Source organism: Alligator sinensis, unplaced genomic scaffold (genome assembly GCF_000455745.1).
Source record: "Alligator sinensis unplaced genomic scaffold, ASM45574v1 scaffold872_5, whole genome shotgun sequence".
NCBI lineage: Eukaryota > Metazoa > Chordata > Crocodylia > Alligatoridae > Alligator > Alligator sinensis.
Window position 1 is genome coordinate 707,121 of NW_005842730.1, and position 23,723 is coordinate 730,843.

General features: G+C 53.2%; 1 protein-coding gene across 1 annotated transcript in view; it reads right to left on the reverse strand.

Annotated features, from left to right (window-relative positions):
* Positions 1-23,723, reverse strand: part of CELSR2 (cadherin EGF LAG seven-pass G-type receptor 2) — a gene marked incomplete at its 5' end in the record, with an annotated part of 77,399 nt that overhangs the window by 45,987 nt on the left and 7,689 nt on the right. Inside the window, one exon of the mRNA XM_006034379.3 lies at positions 3,168-3,812. Coding sequence (XP_006034441.1) covers positions 3,168-3,812 — 645 coding nt within the window. The remainder of the gene's footprint in view (positions 1-3,167; positions 3,813-23,723) is intronic.

The following is a 23,723-nucleotide window of genomic DNA, read 5'->3' on the forward strand; positions in this document are numbered from 1 at the left end:
CACGTCATGTGGGGTCCTGATGCCACGTCATCACACCAGCACTGAAGGGACACAGTGCTGCAGGGCAATGGGCAGGAGCACAGCAGCGGGCACAGAGCCTGAGCCAGAGGCTGGGGCCACAAAGTATGGCCAATGGGCCAAGTTTCCTGCTCAGCTGGTGCTCCCAGGCCAGCCCTGCAGAACCAGTGGCTGCAGCAGGTAGGTTGGAGTGAGGGGTAGTTTAATTTCTACCTGCAAGCCCACATGCTGATGTGTCATCACAGCCCTGTCATTCTGCCAGCCTAAAACTACTTAACACACGTGTTAGTAGGGCACGTCTACCAGACAGCGGCACTCCTCGCACTGGCCCTAAGCTAGCAGCGCACTCCCTGCTGGAGCCCATGTGGCATCTCTGATCCATCCCCAGGGCGCACAGAAACAACAGCCTGAGCTCTGCATCAGCAACACCACTGATGGGGCATGGCATGGGAGCTGCAGGGAGTCGGACAGCCCACAGTCACTGCCTGAGGGATCCAGCCCTCTTCTCAAGCATGCCTCCACCCAGAGCCCCAGCCAGCAGAGTCTGGCCCACCAGTGAAAAGCATCTCCCTTGACAGCAGGCTTGCCATGCAGGCTGCTGGACTGGATGGTGGAAGGGACAGAGATGCCAGGCCTAGGGAGACAATTAAACAGACAGAACTACCAGCCACCCCTGCCAGGCTTCAGGTGGAGTTCATCAGGGATGATCCTGCCTTGAGCAGGGGGCTGGGGTAGATGACCTTGTAAGGTCTCTCCCAGCCCTACTTTCCTATGAACCTGCTAGTTGGAGCCAGGGGTTGATGGAGCCTGGAGATCTGCCCAACCCCATGTGCCACTCTGCAGGTACTTTGGCAGGGAGATGCTGCTGTGCTGCATTTTACCTGCAGATCAGCCATGCCTCCAGGCAGCGGCACTCCTTGCACTCCTCTGCCCAGCCCTGCCTACCTGCTAATCCTCCCTGCTCTTGTGTCTGGAAATCCCACCCTGCCCTGGGCTGCCCTCTCTGAGCAGCTTGGGTAGGAGTGCTGCCCGCCCCGCCCCAACTCCTCCCAATCGCTCCTCTGTACCATCTGGCCTGCTCGGTCCACATGGAAGGCATCCATGCCGTCAGCTCAGCCTCCCAGGCAAGTGTCTGTCTAACCTGCTTCTGCAAGTTTCCAAGCATGGAGATTCCACAACTTCTCTAGACAGCCCGTTTCAATGCCTGACCACTCATCTATGGATGCTCAATGACTGGGGAATGGGCTCTGCCAGGCTTGTGGCACTTGGGAGCCCACCCAAAACCACGGCCTGTGGCAATCTACACAACAGACCTTAGTGGGTCATTACTACTCCCAGGCTGGGTTTAACCTAGCGACCTCAGGGATGGCCAGATTCCTCTCCCTCCGGTTACCATCGCTCACAGCCAGCCAGCAGAACCCACTATGAAGTACTGAGGAAGGCCCTTCCTCTATGATTATTTTCACAACATCCACTTCTGGGCAGAAGGAAGGTGGTTCCCAGGTCAAAGACCAGTGCTCAGTGCCACAGGGAGTAGAGGGAATCTGAGCTGAAGTCAGTGGCTGGTTTGCAAAGCTCAGGCCTTGTCCCCACCACTCAGCTAAGCCAAGGCAAGCTGAAAGAACTAAACCATGGGGACCCGTGTCTCAGGTTCCAGTCCTACCTGGGCAGGGGTCAATGACAGGGGACTGGTCCCACCTGGTGGCATCTGGATGTCCCTGTGTGCAATATATTTGCAGTCTTAGTTCAGAGGCAGTGCCAAGGCTTGTCCCAGTGTTAATAGGCCCAGTGAGTAGCCAGGGACTTGGGTGGGATGCTGAGAATATATTGCCATTACAGCTCCATAGCAAAACCTCCTGGACAGAGCACACGGGCACAGGGGGCAAACAGCCTGATATAATGGGGGTTCAGGCTTCAAGGTACTTCCCGCTGTAAGACTGACTCAACGTAACTGGGGAAAGTAGCACCAAGGAAGTCTTGTCCTGGGTGGCTCTGGCTCCTACAAGCCCAAAGCCAGGAAAATCGGCAAGGTACAGCCCCTTCCTACTGCAGCAGCACCCTCCCTTTGGGCTGGAATCGCAGGGTATGTTGGAGGAGCAGTCCACTGCCCCAGCCTTTTGGTGGAAGGATCTGGTTCTGTCTGGCCTCTAGGAACTGGGGCTGTTTTTGCCAGATTGCCTCTCCCTTGTCACACACTGAGCCTGGTGCAGAAGGAGGAATGCAGGCACCTCCCTGGCCCAGGACACGCTCTGCATGACTTGTGCTCACTCAGCAAAGACAGCCAGCTCAGGGCTCCCAGTGCAGTGGGTAAGATCCGAGTCATCTCTGCCTTGCTGTGCTGGGGTTGGCAAGTGCTTGCCACAAGGCTGAAGGTGAGGTTCATCCCTAGTATCAATACTTCCCCCTATATGCAGCCTAGAATTATCCTTCATCCTCAGAACAGAAATGTAACCCCATCCCCTTGTATCTCTATTCTACCCCCCACTCTACTGCTGACCCAGGAACACATCTGGGCTGCTTCCGCCAACCAGAGCTTGGAAAGGCTCAGTCACAGAGGGCTGACAGGCTGAGCCCAGACTTACAACAGCGGTGGAGAAAGGGTGGGAAGCCCATGGAAAGGAAAAAGGGAGAGGAAAATAAGTTGAAAGGAGGAAAATCAAGCAGCAAAAACAAGACAGTAATAGGGATGTAGGTGTTGTTCATGGACAAACCAGCAGATCTAGGAAGAAAAATCACTATTTTTGATTGGGATGGATCTAATGTGAATGAGAAATGGATCTGCATCAGGATGAATGAATAGAAAGGGAGGGATAAATGAAGAATGAGAGACAGTGTGTGTGTGTAAGTAAAGGAGGACATACAGGAATGGAAGAGTAGATGGAAGGATCAATGAGTAGAGGAGTGGAGAGATGCATATGTGGGATCATGGATCGTGTAGCTGTGTATTGGGTGGAGGGATGGATAAAGGGACAGGTATGGAAATGAAAACACAAAGAATGGATGTGTAGGGAGATGGACAGCTAGATAAAGGGCTGGGATGGATAGAGGTGGGTTAGAACAAGAAAAGCCCTTTCCACTATGAGGAATCTCTGAGGCCCTATCCGTGCCCCTGTGGCTGGGCTGTGCCAAGGTCGAGTCTCCACACTCACCAGTGAAGTCCTCGTGGCACTCACAGGTGTAGCCGCCCTCGCGACTGCGGCAGCGCCCATTGCTGCCGCAGGGGCTGGAGTAGCACAGGTCAATCTCAGTCTCACAGTAGTCACCAGTGAAGCCAGTGGGGCAGCGGCAGCGCAGGCCGTTAACAGGGTGGATGGGCCGGAAGAGGATAGTGTCAGAGGCAATGAAGGGTGCTGAGCTGTCAAACTTCAGCACAGACACGCAGCGCATGTAGTTCTCGCAGGGCTCTCGCAGACAGATGTTGTCATCAAAGGGCAGCACCCGCTGCTCCGAGATGGCCGCCAGCAGCGTGCGGTTCAGGTACAGCCTCTCCTGGAGGTCCTCAGAGGGGAAGAAGCGTCCCCCACGGGCCCCACTGGGCAGCAGCACCGAGAGGCTGACGTTGAGGATGCGGGCAGCTCGTACATCCGTATCATTCTGGATGTTGAAGAGCACCACGTGCTGGCGGGGGGCCGAGAGCACAGCTGCCACCCCCTCCAGGAAGAGCGCCAGAAGGGGAGACAGGAAGCGCTCCTGGGACATATTCTCCAGTCGCAGCGTGATGCTGTTGGTCAACATTTCATCGGTGATGATGGTCACCTGCAGGGTACACTGGGCTGCCACACTGTGGATCCCATCTGCAGAAAAAGAAGGTACAGGATTAATACCTAGCCCCCAGTATACCACGCACTGGCTTTCTGTACCCCTGCAGGGCTGAGTTCAAGTCTGTCTGCTGGCCAAAGAGGGTCCTACATTACAAAATCTTCCACGCAACCCATGTAGATGAGAAAGGCCCCACGGCTGGGATAGTGAAGGACTGTAGGCAGAGCCAACCCTAGTGGGGTGTGGGTCCCGGGGCAAATCAGCCTGTACAGGGTCCCCTTAACACTGCATGGGGCCATGGTACCCCTGCAAAGGGCAGAGGGGGGTGTCTCCGTGCTTCTTCCATGGTGCAGAGCTGAGCCACCAGCTCCAGGTGGGCCCTGCAGGAGGGGCCATGGCCACTCCACCTGGTTCCACGGGGCCCCCCCAAAGCACGGGGCCCAGGGAGGTTGCCCCCATTCGCCATACCCTAGGGACGGCCCTGACTGTAGGTGGGGATGGAGGGGTATCAGTAGAAGTGTGTGTAGGAGAAGCCTAGCGGTGGTGATCCCAGCCAGCGAGGCTGTCAATGTGGTGATCCCAGCCAGGGCTGGGGCGCAGCATGCACACAGATATGGGGCATATATCTGATGTTAAGTTTCTTCTGAACCAAACCTTTCCAAAGCTGGTGCCTGTCAGGGTAGCATGGTTTAAAGTGACTATGCAGCCTTTCACAGACAGGTGTCAGGTGAAGAAGGGGACAACTCGGGTACACAGGGGATGGCTATACAGCCTTCCCCTGGCACACATTCAGCCCTGACTGCCAAGGCCTGGGTCACCTCATAAGCTCTTCCCCTTTTATCTTTCTCAGATGCCTTCCCTTTACCTTTTGACCGTTCTTCCACCCCATGTAGTTCTGATCCCCTCACCTCAAAAAAGGATATAGTAGTGGTAGAAAAGGTATACAGATGTGCAGCACAGGTGATCGAGATAAGGAGAAGTTTCCATAAGAAGAGGCTAGGACTTCTCAGCTAATGAAAAGATGACTAAGGGGGTGATATGACAGAGGCCTGTAAAAATCATGAATAGTGTGGAGAAAGTGAATATGGCTTTGTGATTTAATGTTCCTCACACTACTAGAGCTCAGGGACATGCAATGAAATTAGGAGACAGGTTTAAAACAAACAAAAGGAAGTTATTTTTCACACAGTGTGTAATGCACTTGCAGAACTCATTGCCACAAGACGATGTAGAGGCTGATCATTTAACCAGGTTCAACAGCGGGCTGGACAAACTCCTGCAGGATAGGCCATCTGTGGAGAGTCAACATGAGAGCTAGAAGTGCAGCCTCCAAGTTAGGACTCCCCGAGCTTCCCAATGCAGGGGGGAAAGGGACAGGGGAACAGGTCAATCTGGACAGGCCCGGCATAAATACTTTTCCTTGGCCACCACTCTCTGCCACTGAGATACAAGCCTATTCATTATACACTGGCAGCGGGCCTAGGTCTATTAGGAGCTACAACCCCTCCCACCCCCCACCACCCAATGGCTAGATGGAGGCCACTGAGATACAAAGATACTGGGCAAGGCAGACCTGTGATCTGATCCAATCCGGTATTTATGTTGATACACAACCCACTTACATCAGTGTAACTTTCTCTTGTACCGGTGTAAAGAAGGAGTGACGCTGTGCTAGTGTCACTTATTAAACTCCAGTACAGAATTCACTGGTCACAGTCAGGGATGAAAACTACACCAGTGTAAGTCACTCGGAAGTAGGAGCCGTGTGTCCACCTCTATGCCAGGCTCGAGGCACGCATACTATTACTTGCTCCCTTGCCACCTACTGACAAAAGGAAGTAATAGGGGCTACTGCAGCCACTACTCTGGGCTAGCTGTATGCCTGTCTGTTCAAGATGCCGGTGTAACTTACACCAGCGTACAAAATCAGTGTACGTTAGATCCGTATTAACACGTGGTGTGTCCATACAAGAAGATGCCTATTTAACCCAGCTGGAAAAGGGACACAGCTTTCCCCACCCATATGAGGACTGTATCATTATCCTCCTCTGACGGAGGCAGAGAGTGAGGACAGTAAATCACCCAAGATCAACAACGACTTCAGCAGCAGAGCTTGGAAAAGAACCCAGGTCTGGGCTTTAACTACCAGCAGATTGATTGAGACATTGTACAGAAAGGAAGCACTGTGCCTATGCTGTTCCAGACGAGGAAGAATCCCCAAACTGGTATTTAAGCCGGAGGGATATAAAGTGTTTTATTACAGATAACCATAGAGGAAGTACACGTTGCATCCTGGTAATCCCCTACACAGCAGCCACAAGCACACACAAGCAGGAGGCTGTGGCCACAAGCACAGCACAGGGAGGTCACAGGATGAAAGTGAATGCTACTTCCTTCCAAGAGACGTCCCCAGGGAATCCCTGACTGGGGAGGACAGGTGGTGTGAAGCAGGACAAAGGCAGGAAGGATACTCTTCCCCACCCCTCGCTTTGGCCCAGAGACAAACCAATCCACCTGGCCACCCCATAGCTGTGAAGGAAATTCCCCAACAGAATGCCCCAGCCCGGGGTGCACAACATCAAAGCACTGGGCAGGGAAAATACAGAGCCACCAAGCTGCATGTGGGTTACTGATCCATGCGAACAGCTCAGCTGAACTGCCATGATCCCCCGCTTGGTCTGGGAAGCTGAAGTGGGACAGTGCTAAAACTCCTAGGTTTTGTTCCTGACTATGGCACAGACTTGCTATGTGACCTCAGGCAAGTCGCTTCCTCTCTTCATGCCTTAGTGTTCCCACAAGCAATATGGGACAATGCTGTTAATTTACCCGCTGTGCTAGGATGAAGATAAATGAGTCTGTGCATAAGGTGCTGGGGCGGCACTGTGCACCGAGACAAACGCAACGGATTTGGAAAAAAAGGGGCCCTATCCATATGGCCGGTGTTAGGACAGGAGAGGCTGAAGCAGCCCAGAGACAGGTCATGCAACCTATTAGCCAGGCTGCCCACCCACCCTGCCCCCTTCAAGAGCCCATGGGCTTGTCAGAGGCCTTGGACCTGATGAAGCAGAGGGATGACCCTGATTATCACCAGTCAAAAGAGTCTTTCCACAGCGGGTGGCACGCACACCGGAACAATGCTCCAAGGCCTGATTAGCAGCCTAGTGTCCCCTCCCTGCAGCTGGTGGCTGGTTCACCACCCACAAACCCAGCAGGATTTAATGCCAGCCAGGACCATGAAGCTTCCTGACCCTGGACCTCTCCTGTTATCAGCTAATTGCCTCTTGCCCTCCTGGTGGCTTTGATGAGGTTACATTAACTAGTAGATAATCAATACAGGCTGCTAGGAGGTGGATGAGAGAGGTTGCCTGAGCAAGGTCTTGTGTGTCCAAAACCCCAGGGGCTCAGAGACTGAGTGGTGTGTCCATTGTGGGCTAGGAATCTGAGATATACATCTGCCAAGCATCAAGGAGAATGGAGATGGGGAAGGCCTGCTATGTCCCACTCAGGTACCAGAAAGGGAACAGACCAGGCTTCTGCTAGGTCCCTACCCCTAAATCTAATCCAGGCTAGTGTCCATGGGTCATAGCACTTCTCTGGGGTGGATGCTGCCCCAGGCAAGCAGCCTCCATGTCAAACGGTGTTGGGATGGTCTTAACAGTAGCAACTTTCATTGCCAAAGTCCTCACAATAGTAATACCTGGCACTGCTTCCATTCAGCACAGAAACATCCCACCAAACCATCACTGCTCCGGCTATGGCCATGGGGCAGCAAGCAGGGAAATGCCCTTATCTTCCTTGGCCCCTATTCAGAACAAGGTGGCTTTCTTGCATTAGTACAGGGCTCTCAGGCATGGCTGAGTCCTGTTCCCCTTTTCTGTTTTGAAAGTCCTGGGTCCCTCTAGGATTCCACATTAAAAATGCAAAACAAACACATTATGTCCCTACCAGCCCCGCTCACACAGCCTATGAGATATTGTACAATTGTTCTTCATTTTTTCTGTGTTCTTCCTTTCCCCCTATTTACATTTCCTCTACCCCCTCTTCTGCTTTCCCCATCCCTTCTTCTCTCATAGCCTCAAGAAGTCTGCTGCATACCCCACTCTGAGAAACATTAGCTTAGTAGAAATAATTTATTGCCAAAATCCCTACAATAAAACCAAAATACTTTACAGGATTTCCTGAAGACGCTGCTTTATTTTAAGCCTTCCCTGCTTGCATTCTAGAGGATAGCTTAGGGCAGGGTGATGACTGTATTGGCATGGATGGCACATAGGCAGAGGCCTTTCATCTACCCCCCTGATAATCTCCTGCTGGGTCCCACTGGCTGCACTTGGAACCCTCTCCACGCTGTTCTGAAGTCCTGAGCAGTTTCTCTTCTGCGACATTTGGGAAAGAAAGCCTTTTACCCTCCTGGTAGGCAAAGTCAGCTAGTTGTGAGCTCTGTCAGGTGGGTCCCAGACAGGGGTGGATCCAGGATTTCCCAAAGTGGGGTGCAAAAACAGCAACTTGCACTGCAGGGGTAGCTACACCCTCAGCTCCCCACCTCCTCTGCCCCCACTATGGTAGGCAGACCACTCTCAGGAGCCTCTGAAGACTTTAAGTGCCTAAAGTGAAAATCCTGCCCCCCACCTGTCACTGTTGCTTTCCCTGCTGTTTCGGGGGTAAGGGAAGCCCCAGAGCTGGTCCTGTCCACTCCAGCTGAGTGCACTGGAGCAGGGCTCATCTGGGGATGGGAACAGTGGCAACAGCACAGCAGGAAAGTAGTTCCCCCATTCCCTGCCATCTCCCCCACCCACCCCCATTGCCGCTTTCCCCACCCCCAACTGAGCCCAGTTCACATGCAGCTTGGCTGGGGCAGGCAAGAGCAGCTCTGGTGTTTCAACCACCTCCAGAACAGTGGGGAAAGCAACAGAGACAGATGGGGAGAGATGGGGATTTTCATCTTCTTTAGGGAATTAAGAAAGTCCCCAGAGACTTCTGTGATATGCTCCAACCCAAAAGGGGTGTGCGGCCATGCTACACCCCTCTGGATGTGCCCCTGGGAGACTGACCCCTGAGAGGCAGCTGGGTCCTAGAAGTTGTAGGGAGAGAGGAAAAGTGGTGGGCTCTATAACAGCAGGGGAAAGGGTGGGGGCAACACATGGGAAGACAGAAAAGGGACTGTCCCTACTCCTAATCCTAGTCCAAATGCATGTCAGATTAGCTAACTGGTTAAATCTACTGGCTAATACCAGTAAGTATCTAGCCTGGCTCCAAGCCACAGGCTTGTTACAAACCACTTGTATTGTCAATAATTAACCAGCCTCATTTGAAATATGGCAAAAATCTGCTGCTACCGCATTGAGAGTTGCTGTATTTGCTACAAACACCCCTGGCACACACTGCAAGGAATGTGAAGGCTGCTCTTGGCACAGGTGCCCCATTTCCCAGCTCCCAGAGGAGCCAGGATACCCCCAGCATGGCCCCTGGCAAGGATCCCTCTCTCCCAGACCAGGAGGGAAGGCAGCAGGAGCAGTGCTCCCAGCTGCCATGGTTAGAGGGACAGACACAGGGGATCCCACACATCCCAGTCCTTCTCTACAGGCACCTGACCATACAGCAAGGGACCCTCACAGCTTGCTTCGACCAGTTCATATCCTGCTTCAGGTCTGCACTGTTGAAAGCCAGGAATCTGCTCATAAACAGACACTCAGACACCACAGTGTGGGGCTGTATTAAAATGGGACTAAGTGAAACGTACTGGTACTACAGGAAGACAGAAAAGGACAACAGGAAAGAAACGGCAGATCTCATCTGGTGGAGCGGAGTCTGGCGCAGACTTTTTCAAGGGCTGGCCCTTTGAGGACGGCAGTGCATGGGGATACAGATCTGGAGATGGGTGCACGGTGCAAACTGTGTAATGGGTTTTTAATGGTTTAACGATCAAAGTGGGCTTTGATCTGCCAAGTGAACCACAGGGGCCATTTGGCAGAGTGTTGGAGGTAAAGTTATATGGAGAGAATTTATTTTACTTTTTTTTTGCAAAAATAAGCCCTTTCCCAGGCAGAAACACCAGCCCCAGGAGGGGCAGCACTGCTCACAAGGAAGGGCCTGGGCTGTTGAGGGCAGCTGAAAAGCACTAGACCCTCCTGGCCTTGAGCTGAAAGCCACAGGGAGGGGTTGGCGGACGGAGCTAGTAGCTCCAGGGAGGTTTGCAAGGCCCAAATCAGGCATCCATGAGAAGGCAGGGACCAGAGGATGAGCCTACTTCCCAACACAGGAACTAGAGATGAAGGACAGGGTGGGTCCAGATTACAGCCCCTGGGTGGCCAGTGGGTAGCACATCCCAATCCTTGCCAGCCTCAAGCACTGTCTGTGTCTGGTGACAGTGCTCAGGCCATTCGCTCCCAGCCCCTTGGTCTAATGCTCCACAGCAAACAATCATCCATCCACCCAGGGATAGAGGGCAGCCTTGCCAGGGAGAAGGGGGCAGCTTTGCAGGGCCCCACCCCTCATGGGGAGAAAGGTACAGAGCAGAGCTGGGCAAGGAGCAGACTGCCCTGTGCTCTCTGTCCGCCATACACCAGCTCAGGGGGCTTCCAAGTGGGGCTGCCAGTCTCCGTACCCCAGGGATAGGGATAGGGACAGGGGCAGGGGCAGGACCGGCCCCTCAGGTGAGGGGGATCCTCCCTTCCCCGGACAAGCCCCACAGCAAAGGACCTAGATCTTCTGCCCTCTCCATTTCCTCTCCTAAGCAAAGCCATTGTCCCAGCCCTGGGGGATTAATCACCAGGGCTGACAGTGATGCCCTTGTGCAGAGCGCTCCCTGCCCAGGGAAGTCGCTGGGGGACAAAGGGGAGCTCAACTTCCCCCAAAGCCCACCCCTCCCTTGTGAAAAACGTGGCTGCTTCACCACCGCCTTGAGATCACCATAGCAACGCCTCTTAAACAAAGAGCCTCACGTGGCCGCCTTTCCTCTCGAGAGCAACACGGGGAGAGCGCTAGGCACACAACCCCGCTTGCCACGGTCCCAACCCTCCCCAGCCCAGAGTCTGATGCCCTCGTGAAGGGAAACCCGGGGGCCCGCAGGAGATGCATGCAGGAGGTGGGGGGTTCCTGGGAATAGCGGGTTAGTCAGGGGCAAGGTAAGTGCCATTTGCTCCAACTGAGGGAAACTGAGGCACAGGGTCCACCCCCATTTCCCCTCCAGTGCAATATTAATCCCTCACCTCAGCTCCACTGAGTTTGCACTGGTGATGGGCAAAGACAGGAGTGAGAGGGAGAGAGTGTGGAGCGGGGCTTTCTGGGCTGCAATCACCCACCCACCCATGGATCCAAAGCACTCAGCTGTGCCCCAGCTAAGCCGCCAGTCTGCCGCCCAGGAGAGATGACACTGCCGCCTACAGCAGGCTCGTCTCGCCCGCCCTCACCTGCTTAGTCCATGTTTCAGCTCTGCCCTGACCTGTCCTATCGTGCTGACAGCTGGGTACCCTGTGGATGTGAAGTGCCCGCTCCACTGATGCCTTTCCACTAGCTCCCCCCGCCAGGCATTTCCTCCCGCTCCAGGAATTCCCTGCTAGCCCAGACCCCAGGCACTCACTCCCACCATGTACCCGGCAAATAGGATCTGTATACACCAGCACTACCCAGCTCTCAGATGCACTATGCCACGAAGGTGCCAAGTAAGGTACTCAGAGAAGATCCTCTGATGCAGTCCCATAGAGGGGGACTCACTGTCCCCCTACCAGACAGCCATGGCATCAGTCCACCATCCCCTCCCCACCCCCTGGCCCTGGATGAGAAGAAATCAACCCGCCTCATGAACAACTTTCCACGGGTCAGAACCCAGGTGTCCCTTTCCAGTTGCAGGGAGAGATTTGTCACTGAATGCAGGGAGTCAAGAGCCATGTTCAGCATCCCCAAGACACCACCAGCTCCAACCCAACCCCATTGGGCCTTCTGCAGTGCAGGTAGATACTGGGGATCCCAGCCTGTGCAGCAAAGGCTTATACTTCCCCCTGCCCCAACTAACTTCCTCCCCATCCATCCATCCTCCATGTCAAGATCCTGTGCTATCTAAAGCCGCCAGCCTGGCTTTGCCCTCTCAACCCCAGCAGCAGGAGCTGACCCAGGGCCCCTAGACCCAGACCCCCACACTCCCTGCAGATTAGGCAGAGCTGCTCAGCGAGTTATATACATGAAAGGGTGGGATCTCAGGGCAATGTCATTGCATCTCCTCGGCACCAACAACCATCCAGGATATCACTCACAGCACATTTGCTCCAACCACCAGGCTGGATGCAGCTTTGCTGTATGCCTCTGAACAGATTCTCCCTGCTGACACATTCCCAAACCACAGCACTTAGGAGACAGGTCACAATTTTCTCACTGGATCTGCCAGGGGCTCACTGGCTCCATGGGACTGTCTACAAGGGCACCAGATGTCTCCAAACTGAGATATCTGGTAAGGAGTTTAGGCTCAGGATTCAAGCTCTGATAAGAGGAAGGCAATGGAGCTGGGAACAGACAGTTAAAAGCCTGCTTACAACTGCGTAGAAGTCTGCACCAGAGGTACCCATTGTAGCACCAGGATGTGAGGCCAAATCGTCTCGCTGCACTCTCCATTCAGGGACAGGTGGGCTGAGCCAGGCAGTGCTCACTGGGCGGACTCCCAGGGTAGCCCCCTTAAAGTGATCTGGCCTGATGCCAGGCCTGGCACCCCATCTCACTTCACTCCAGTGACCCAGGCCCCAATCATGCCACTCTGACACATTGTCAGGCAGCCAAAGGTTCCATCATATAGGAAACCTGTCCCATTAATGAGCCCATCCCCCTGCAAAGAGGCACATTTAGAGACCAAATTTACCTATTGCATACTGACCCCTACTTGAGGCCACCTTGGGCAAACACTCACAGAGTGCAAAAAGGAGACTCCCCTCACTCCAAAACCAAAAGCCTCTTTTTCTGTGAAGAATCTCCTTCAGCTATTAGCAATATAGTGGCTATGACACACAGATGAGCAGTTCTCATTCCACTCCACAGAAGGCAGTGATCTCCCTCTCGGTCTCTCTCTCTCATGCACACACCCACCCTAATTCATTATAACACACAGCATTTTCCTCGCTGGATCTCAAAGCATTTTGCAAAGAGAGATCAATATAATCAACCCTGTTTTACTGCCGACGAAACAGAGGCACAATAGCAAGTCAGTGCAGGAGTCTGGAATAGGACCCACGTGTTGCGATTCCCAGTGACTTGCTCGAATTGCTAGAAATTAACTCCCCCCCCCCAAGCAAGCTGGGAAAGACCCCTGCTGACTCCCAGTCTTTGCACTTGGCCCATTAGGGCTAAAAACCAGTCACTTTTCTCTAAGACCGTGGGAATTTCCCTGGGGCTCCATCCATATTCCCTTTTCCTTGCATGCTCATCATCCTCCCCAGAGATAGCTGCATCCCAGTGGTAGTGTGTCATCAGAGCAGCAAGCTGGCACTGAGATAATCCATTGTACAAACATGCCAGAAACAAAGCAAGCCCCAGCACTGCGAATGTGAACTGCGCCCTGGTGGGGGCTGTGCAGAAAGACTTAATAGGCCAAAGATGGACTCTCCAGAGCAGAGCTGAGACCACTAGGCAGGGGAGCAAGGAGAAATGCACCCCACTGCCTGTTGTTGTACAGTGTAGCCAGCCTGAAACTGCAGACAGCTAATCCAATGCATCCCTCTCCAGGAAGCATGAACTGTCCAGTCTTCTCATGTAGGGGTGTTGCCTCTAAAACATAATGATAGCAGTTTTGAAGAAGACATTGGCTGTTTCACAGCATCTGATGAAGTGAGCTTGGTCTCGTGAAAGCTTATGCTATAGAATCGTAGAAAATGAGGCTTGGAAGGGACCTCAGGAGGTCACATCTAGTCCAACCCCCTGCTCAAAGCAGGACCAGCCCCAACTAGATCATCCCAGACAAGGCTTCATCTATCTGGATCTTAAAAACTTCCAAGGATGGAGAGTCCACAGTCTTGCTGGGTAACCTGTACCAGTGTTTTACTACCCTTCTAGTTATACACAGAACTATAAATAGTCTATAAGGTGCAAATCTACCCTGCCTTCTGCCTGACTCCAGACTAACACAGTTAGCTACCTCTCTCTGTCTCACTGGGGGTCAATCTACCAGAACCAGTCTGCCAGTCTATAAGTGAAACCTGAGGCTGAGTGGGCAGAGCTTTGGCTGGGAAGGTATTTAGGCCCCAAGACAAGAGAAAGCTCCTGTTTCCAAAGCTGCAAAGTGGCCAACATCCCAGCTGGATTGGGAACAAGTAGCCTGGAAGAGATGTGGACAGGAGTCCAGCCTTCCCCAGAAGCTAGTCAACTATCATGGCCCCCAACAGCATCTGCAGCAAAGGAGAAAAATGAAGGAACAAGCTGGGTCCCCAGAGTCCCTGGCTGAGTGCTGGTGCCATCATTCAGCACCAGCCCAGGTGCAGGTCTGCTGTGGGGCGAAGGCATCCTGCCTAGAGTGGGCATTCGTCTCCCACACCATGCGTGCTGGCTCCCCTGCAGCATGAGGAGAGGACAAAAAGGCCACTTGCCTGCAGAGGATTCACAGCGCTACCAGTGTGTTAGCCTATTTGCTGAGTGCCCATTGCCCTGGCCTCTTGCCCCCTACCAAAACTCAGAGAGTAAATACTTCTCCCCCTCAGCACACACACCCAGGAGGGCTGATACCACCGAGGCAGGACAGAAGTGTCACCATCCCTTCTCACAGAAGAACAACAGGATCCCCTTAGCACGTCAGGTCCCCCCAGCTCTGCTTGCACCCAGACACCTCCTTGGGTTGCAGAGACAGGCCCCACCTTGAGACCCATGTCTGTCTGCTCCACCTGCCTCCAAGCAGCGTCCATCCAGCTGAACATGCTTCCTCAGGCCTCACCCCACTCCACACTCCCTTCCCTGCTCCGCATATACAGCCCACGCCGCAACCCCCCCCAGTCCTGCAGCCCACGTCCCTCTCCAGCCCACATCAGCTGCCAGTCCCCCTTCCCCCAGCTTGCTCTCAGGGATTGCACAGGATAACCCTGGACCCCGAGTGCTCTGTTCTTGAAACAGGACTGTTAGCTCAACAAACACCTGGTGCTGAAGAGCCATAGCTGGGCCCAGGGCTGACGGGCTCTTAGGCTGGAGTGCAAATACCTCAAATGCCCCAAGGGGGTGGGATCAGGAATGACAAACATTCCAGTCTAAAAGGGCATTTTCAGACTTGGCATCATGTGACCTGGCCAGAAGCCAGAGCAGTGGAGGTAGGAGGACTGTGGGGTCCAGCGAGTGGAGATCAGGAGGGCAAAGACACACCTGGATGTGAGGAGGAGCTTGGAAATAAGGGGCACTGGGAGAGTTCTTTGCATGGGGATACTACGGCTGGGATTGCAGCATCTGGTAAAGTAAGCTACAGCCCATCAGAGCTTCTGTTATATATAAATATATATGCTTTGGTTAGTCTATAAGGTGCAAATCTACCCTGTCTTCCAATAGTTGGGGGCTCCAGAGCCAGGCTTGGAGGGCAGGGAAACCTCTTGCCAGCATTCCTACCACCTGCACATATTTTCCCCAACTTTCTTTGTTGTTCGAAGAAGAACACCAGCTGCTATAGCAACTGCCAGCCTGCATCTTGCCTGCCACTGGGAAGATCGGGAAACCCCCACTCTGCTGGGTTTCAGCGGGTGTCAGCTGCCAGCCGGACTGACATCATACCCAGCGATGCACACCCGCACTGAGCAGGTGCCACCTCCCAGAAGAGATGTTCCCTATCCATTTCCCTGCACTGTTCAGCCCTTCTCAGTCTCTCGCTCCCCTCCCTGTATTGGCCTAATGGAGCAGACACCGTCTCGGACAGCACAGATCCCCCTGCCCTTCTCCAACCTGGTCAAAGGGGCAGCAACATGTCAAGCCAAGCAAACTCCAGCCCTCACTTTCCCAAACTCGGGCTTCTCCCCAGCGTACCACTGCCCCTTACTCTGACCCACAACCCCCCTGCTGGGAAGTCCTGCTGCTCTCCAAGTGCTGTCAATGGAGTTTGATGCTGAAAGTGCCTCTCTAAGAACCTGGGCCCCTTACTGTGTTGGTCAACCACAGCCCCCTCTATCCTTGTGCCTGGCTCCCCTCTCCATAGCCTAAGTCCAGAGAGTGCCAGTCCTGCCAGCAGAGCTGGGTGTTTTGGACACATACACAAACCTGCATCACAGGTTAAAACCGAGACCGAAGTTGCTTTGTGTCAGCTCAGCGAGATCCAAGCCGAGTGGCTAAGAACAGAAGTGGAGCGGGTGGCCTCCCACAACGTGCTGCTCCACAGAAAGCAAGAAAGGAAGAAAGAAAGCCGGAGCAAAGAGAGAGAGGGAGCACACGCCCCAGTGCCCCGTGTCAACCCCCCATGACCAGCCCCTGCCCAGTGGCCCGTGGCTCTGGCTGGCCTGGAGTTGCCATGGAGGCGAGAGTGAGGGTGTCAGCTATGAAGAGGAGGCTTTTGTTCCTAGAGACTCTCTCCTCTGAGCTCACGGCTCTTTTCTCTTCGGTCTCTGACTCATGTAAGACAACCCCCACCCTCTCCTTTGCTGTGCTTTCTTTGCAGCCTGGTGATGGGGAACTAGCCCTAAACTGAGCCAGTTTGGTGGGGAGGAATGGGGGCTAGAGAAGGGAAAGGGGCAAGGCTGGAAGGGCTCGGACGGACGGCATGTGGTTGCAACAGGGGAAGGTGGAAGCTTCCGAAAGGGCGAGGAGCTGGTGGAATGGTGGGAACTAGAAGGAGGAGTTTGGGGGTGGCAAAGGGCAATGGATGGTAGGCAAAGGCAAGGTGCCAGGGCATGATGAGGGTCTGTGGGGACTGGGTGAGAGCAAGAGGCTGAAGATAAGGGGTTGTCAGGGTGGAAGATCAGGGGAAGGAGGGGCTGAGGCTGAGGGGTTGTGGGGCTGGGAGGAAGGTAAGGGAGAGGGGAGCAGTGGGGAAGAGAGGGGCTATGGCAGTGCCCTGGTTAGCAGAGGGATGCAAGGCAGTAGGGCAGGAAGGAGAGGGACAAAACTGTCCCCTTCTACAGTTCATTCATCTCCTTTTCCATCCTGATGCACAGGGCTCCTTTCTGCCTGGCTGCCCAAGCCTTCCCTTTCTCCTCCCCCCCGCAATCTTTGTGCCAGGCAAGCTGGAAAAGAAAGGGCCGCACCCCAGGCCAGTGCACCCCACAACTCAGCAGGGGTCACAGGGACGCCTTGCACTGACTGGGGAGGGGAGGATGGAAAAGTGCTGGGGGAACCCACACGAAGCCCCTGGCAGATGCCCACAGCAAGGGCTGGGACTGCAACTGGAGCTAGCTAGGGCCACATTGTGGGGGTCTATTCTCTCCAAGCCTGTTGTTCTCACATGGCTGCAGTGCCTGCTATATCCTACTAGCTCCTCTGCAGTATCCCCAGTATATTGCCTGTTGCAGTCTATTCTGATCCCTGCAACACCCACCCACACACAGAGCTTCAGCCTACATCACCTTGTAGCCCCGGGCCAGAACCAAGCAGGGACCCTCCAGTAAGTGCAAGGAGAAGGGCCTCCAAACCTGATTGGTTTCACCCTGAAAATATCCCACTCTCCATACACATGCACGCACAAACTCAGTCTCTCTTCCAGACCCCTGAACTCCAAAAGCCATCCCCAAAGCCCAGACACATGCTCCCAACTCCATCTCAGACCCTAGCATCCTTCCACTAGCATCCACAGGAGCCTGCGAGGGAGTGGAGAAGTTATGGAAATGTCCTGGACCCATCTGTCAGACACTTGGAAGGAGTGGAGAGGCGGGGCAGGGTTCCTGGCACTAAATCAGAGTGGGATGATGCCAGGAAGCTATGGTGACTGTACAGACCAACACAGTAAGGGGCCCAAAGATTCAGGCCCAGATCCTTACAGAGGTACTTTCAGCATCAAACTCCATTTGATTTCATAAGCTGGGCCCTTGTGTCCATGCGTGGACCCTGGGTCCCACGTATATGCACCTGCACTAGTGAAGTTAAAGAGCAACCCCCTCAAGCCCCTGAACACCTTCCATCTCTAGGGGCAAGGGACATAAATCCCTCTCCCCAAGCACACAACATAAACAGCATCTCCAGCCCATGGCAGCTGGCAGCTAAAGCCCAATAGAAGGCCTATTGCAGGCTGCATGGGGAGATCAATACATCCAGCTGAATTAATGAACAAGGGGGAGGAGGACCACAAGCCAGGAGATCAGCTCCACCATCTATCAGCTGTAAAGAAACCAGCCCTGCCCCCTGCAGCCAAGGACACTTGCTCCCACCAAGGGGCTGGAGGGCAAGACAGGAAGAAACAAAATCATTTCAGAACCGCTAACATGAGCTGTGCTGAGAGTGGGGCAGGTAGGGCGCAGGCTTCAGGCCAACTTCTGCTCTGCCCTGAGACCTCAGCTTGCCAAGTACATGGTGGGTGCTGAGCTGCTCTGGGAACCCAGCCCCAGCACAAGTCCCGCTGTCCCACAAAACTCAACAGAATCAAACCAAGAGATGCAGCATTATCTTCACTGTCCATGACCTGGGCATGGGCATCCTCCTGGGAGGAATAGGGAATCAGCCAGACATTTCAAGGTTCCTCAACATCCTTCTCAGACTCTCTTCAGTTGTGCTCTTGCAGGGAGATGGGCAAAGTGTTGTGTTTGTGCCAAGGGAGTTTAGGGCTGGGGCAGCAAGGGGGGGCTTGCAGATAGTTATTTGGGGCATGGGCAGACATGGAAAGCAGAAAAGTGCTTTGCCTTATTCTTCACTTTGGTCCTTGTGCATCACCCTTTACGCATGCAGAAGACCTGGGCAGGATGTCTAAGCACCTGAACACCCCCCACCACCGACAGCAGCTCCTGCCCTCAGCCTCCTACATCCCTCCACCATCCACACTGCACTGATGGGGGTTGGAGCCACACATCAGAAGGGATTTGTGCTGGCACCGGGCCAGGGAAGTTGGCTCAGCCCTACTTCCCATGAACAAAGAATGGCACCTCCTTTCCAGGAGCCTGACGCATGCCTTTAAACAAAGGCAGATGCTGATGGGGTGCAGGGAGTAACTCAGCCCCACGTCCCAATGCTGTGTGACACATGGCACCAAGTGTTGGACCTGGGGACCCTCCTTCCTCCCTGCTAGCCCGGCTCATTAAAGTGACCATGTGGGCCCCTACATCCTAAGCTGCTTTCCAGACACGGGATCCTAATCCTGTCTCTCCCCAAGGCCCTCTCCCCATTACTCCGGAGGGAGAGTGAGATCTGAATGCTGAGAGGAACAGCCATCATGCCCAAGATCAAAGTGACACCTGCCAGTACTGAGCTCCAGCCTTCTCTTCCTAAAAGATTTGGGGTGAGGGAAGTAGGGGAGGGAGGTCCCTCGCCCGCACAATCTCTTTCTTGCCAGCATTTGGCAGTGTCATGAAATGGGAGGCCAGCAAAGACAGCAGAGCTGGAAAATTTGCATGGTGCTAATAAGCCACTGCATTATTAATAAGCAAGCTCACCCAGATGCTGCCTTTAATTGCCTGGAGCTGACCAGAATCCATGGGGAAAATCAAGGGGATTTATCTATTAAAAATCACATTAGGAGAGTGGACAATGTGGCAAGTCTGAGCAGGGGAGAGGGGTGGAGACTCAGCCAGAGGGAGCAAGACAGGACACAGCTTTGTGATGATACCAGCTGGTCTGTGGGACGGGAGTTGGTGGCTGAAATTATCCCATCTAGCCCTGGCTCCAGGCTTACAGGCTCCGTAGTTCAGCCCTCCTCACTCCACCCTGGCCTGGCCATGCTTTTGGGTGTTAAAGCATGAGCTGGGAGCTATAGAGTTAAGAGAGAGATCACAACTGCAATCTGAGCACCATTGGTAAACTGCTGCCCCAAAGACAGCCCAGATCCTGCTTCCATCAGTTTAGCCCAGCTAGTAGAAAGACATAGGAGTGAATGTGATTATTAAAGCTTAGTGCTTGCCCAGCAGTTGAGCATTGCTCGGCACTTCACAGATGGATCAGCTTTATACGCGCAGGAGAAACTGAGGCACAGAGCAGGGACAGGACTTGTCCAAGCAGAGAGCTGTCCTTTGGACAGCTGGTGGTCTGATCACTGTCTCAGGTGGGTGCTGCACAGTCTTCCCAGCTTGCAAAAAAGAGAATGCCCTATGCTTGCCTCCATCACCGGGTGCTCAGAGGCCTTCTAATAACATGGCCCAAGTTCTAGCATCAGGAAGGGACCAAGGAGCTTCCAGTAACCAGTAATTATGGAGCAGACAGGCAAGTCTATCACCACGGAGCTGCTAGTTCAAATCTAGCCTTGGTCAGTAGTGAATGAATGTGATTACCGGCTACCTAAGCAACTTAACTCCTTGATTAATAGGATGCAAAACTAACCTGACAGCATTAAGTGGAGAGAGCCATATGGGAGAACTGGTAGAGATACTATTCTCTCATCATAAGAATGCAAATATGAGTGGGGTTGCCATAGTGGGCTGAAAGAGAAAGATGTAAAAATCTGCTAAAGACAGCGATAAAAGTTAAGTCTCAAGCCCATCCCTGCATCAACTGGTCAGATGACACAGAGAGGAGCCCTTGACGAGCAAATGCATCTATGAAATGCTTTGGCTAGAGCATAGGCTATTCTTGTGACAGAGGAACCTGACCCACCCTGAACTCCCAGAATTTCCCAGAGAAAATGGAGGTATCCCCCCAAGCATTTCTAGAAGGTCCCACAAGGCAGTCTGTTGCCTGGGAAATGCCAAGTGATAATACACAATGCCTTTTGTCAACCTGACCTCTCACGGTGAGGATGTGCAGCACGAGCAAAAGCCAAGTATGTAGGAACTTCACGGTGACAATGCTGCCAACTGCCGAAAACTTCTGCTGGCAAATCTTTCTTGTGTAGACATGGTCTTACTCCTAGGTGACATCCACAGAGCTGAGATGAAAAAGAGTGACCCCCATCCAATAGAGCTTGGCTCCCTTGAGGGAAATGATTGTATCAGTAACTCCAGGTGGCTGATCCATGAGAAAGAGGGGAGAGGTTGTTACAAATGGCAGATGCTAATTAAAAGGCCACTTAGCCAGCTGTAAGAGAGCACTGAAAGGCTGACTGCTCCTGGAAAAGAAGGGAAGTCAGAAGTGAACCAGCTTGGGGTAGGGGAAGTGACCCGAGTCAGACTCGGAGCCGGCAAACTGAAGCATGTATGAACTACAGCAGCTCCCCTGGAGTGAAGAGGGAACTGGAAGAGCACACAGCCAAAGGCATACCCGGATGTTGGGGTTGTGCTGAGGACAGAAAAGTAGTTAACTTCTAGTTACAGAACATGCCCAGGGTTACCTGGTAGGAGCAGTATTTAGCATATTTATTACTAAGCTGGGAAAAATAATGAGTAGTAAGGAAGTAAATGCGGTAGGCCACACACAGTTCTGTTCAAGAAGTGAAATGCCAGAGATGGACTTGGAGCAAGGACAAAACCACACCTGGCGAGTGGCAGGACCGTGGGGGAAATCCAGAGGAAACGAACCCACAAGGAAGGGCCTACTGTACGGGCACCGATACACGTGCTCTGGGGAGGGGTTGGGGGGGCGCTTTAATTAGAGCAGCTCTGAGAGTCGCTCTAATTAAAGCGCCCACAGCATCATGTGTATTCAGCACCCCGTGCTTCAAAATGTCAGCAGGAGCACTTTAACTAAAGCTCATTTGACGAGCTTTAGTTAAAGTGCCCCCACCGCCTTTTTGAAAAGCGGAGGCACCGAATACACATGACACGGAGGCTGCTGGAGTGCGCTAATTAGCATGCTCCAGGTTACTCGCAGCAGACTCGATTAATCAAGTCTGCTCCAAAGCATGCTAATTAGCATGCATCGGAGCACAGCTCTGACACGTGTATAGGTGCCCTAAGTGACCTAAGTGCGCAGCCTGTTGATGCTGGAAGAACGGCAACCGCACCCCGCAACCCCTCCTGCAGCTAGTCCCAGAGACCGCAGCTCAGTGCGCATAGCAATCAAAGAGGAGGCCCAAACAGCAGGCAGCAAACAAAGCCATACCATGGGGTGAGTTCAATGACAACAAAAGCTGACCCCCACCAAAACATACACAGACCTAGTAGCATGAGTAGGCTGGTGCCTTGCTTGCCTCGGTTGCTGATTAGGAAGGCACCAGAACAGCAGTAGCAGGAACAGGAGGAGGCAAAGCAGCATGGGAATCGGAGCAAACACACTGTGCGACGGAGACCAGCCAGGGCTGAGCAAAGCATCTTCCCACCACTAAAAGCAGGTGAGAGTTCCCAAAGAGCTAGAAACAGCATGTAAATCTCCAAACGCCTACACTAAGTTCCTCCTGGAAGCCCTTTTCCCATCGCTCAGGGGACTGCAGTGCTGGCACGATAGGAGTCCATCCCCCTTGGCTGTGATGTTGCCGGAGCAAGAGTTCCCTTCTCTCCACCAACCCCATACACACTCGCTGCTGGATTTCTCTGCAGCAGTGATGACCAATCCCAGACTCACATGCATATGGCACTCGGGTCTGGGGGGGGCTCTCTGGACACATGCAGTTACAGCCCTGCAGGCAGCAATAGCCTGTAGCAGACATGCTGTCACAGCAAGGCTTACCTCTCCGCAGAGTCTCACAGTGCTAGACAAACACATATTAACCACATCCCCCAGAAAGGGGCTTATCTTTCTGTTATAGGTGGGGAACCTGGGATGCAGAAAGGGGAAGGGACTTGCCAAAGGTCATGCAGGGAATCACTGGCAGTCAGAAACAGTCCCAGAGCTTTGGCTCCCAGCTTTCAACTCACATACCCAGTCTAAACCAGTAGACTGCAGTGCAAGTAGAAAACACTGTTGGGGAGGTTGATTCAGAAGTTGAGCAGGTCTCTCCGCAGCGCACAGGGTCAAGAGGAGGCCTTGGGAGATGGCACCCTGCTGAGACTGCCTCTGATCCCTTGGGAGCCAGCACCTCACTGAGCAGATCTGCACCCATCACTCACAATTCCCAGGGGTGAAGTTTTCAGCTTCCCTGTAGGATCCATGGACGCCCTCTAGCCATCTCACTTGCACCCAGCCCTGCATCCAAACCCTGGCTGGGCAGAGGAAAACCAGCTCCCCAGCATTTCTCCCCACCCGCTCTGGGCTCTGTCCTGCTCCCACTGGTAGACACCAGACTCACTCCAAATCCGAAGATGAGCTGGACTACGTTTTCATGGTCATCTCCATCTATTTTCAGAGAGCTCGCCTGAAAACAGAGGTAAGATGGCCCAGAACCAGCCTGGGACTAGACAGACCTACGTTCACATCTCAGGTCTGTCACAGTCTCTGAGTGACATGGGGCAATCATATAGTTTCTTCGTACCCTGATTTCCACATCTGTAAATTGAGTGCAACAGCCTTGCCTCATAGAGGTGTTGGACAATAAATACAGTGGAGATTGTGAGGTGGTCCTAGTAATGGGGGCCAGGACAGTCCCTGCAGTAGATTGCTTTCACGTGCCCCCTCTCGTGCACAGAAATCAGAGCTGGAAAAAAACAAAAAAAATCTCACAAACCTCACCCAGATGTCAAACAGCCTTGAGAAGGCAGGGCTCCCCCATTCCAGTCTTAAACTTTCCCCAGAAGAAAACACCAAGGTTTGAAAGGTTGACACTTTTTGTTCAGAAACAGGGTTTACCTGACAAGTGGCTTCTTTCATCCAATCAAAAATGTATAATTGCACTAAAAAAAAAATAAAAAAAATTCAGGAGGGATTTTTGTACAATCAAACAAAGAGTGAAAAATATCAGCCCAGTCAGCCATTTTTTTTCTGCCTGACTGTTTTTGAGGGATGTTAGGAAAAAAATTTGCAGCAAACATTTCTACCTTCTGGTTGGCGTTTATGGCAGAAAAAGAGCCCCTTGCCCCAGTGCCGCTAGCCCCTGGGGCCTCAGGCTCTGCCCTTGGCCAGAGACC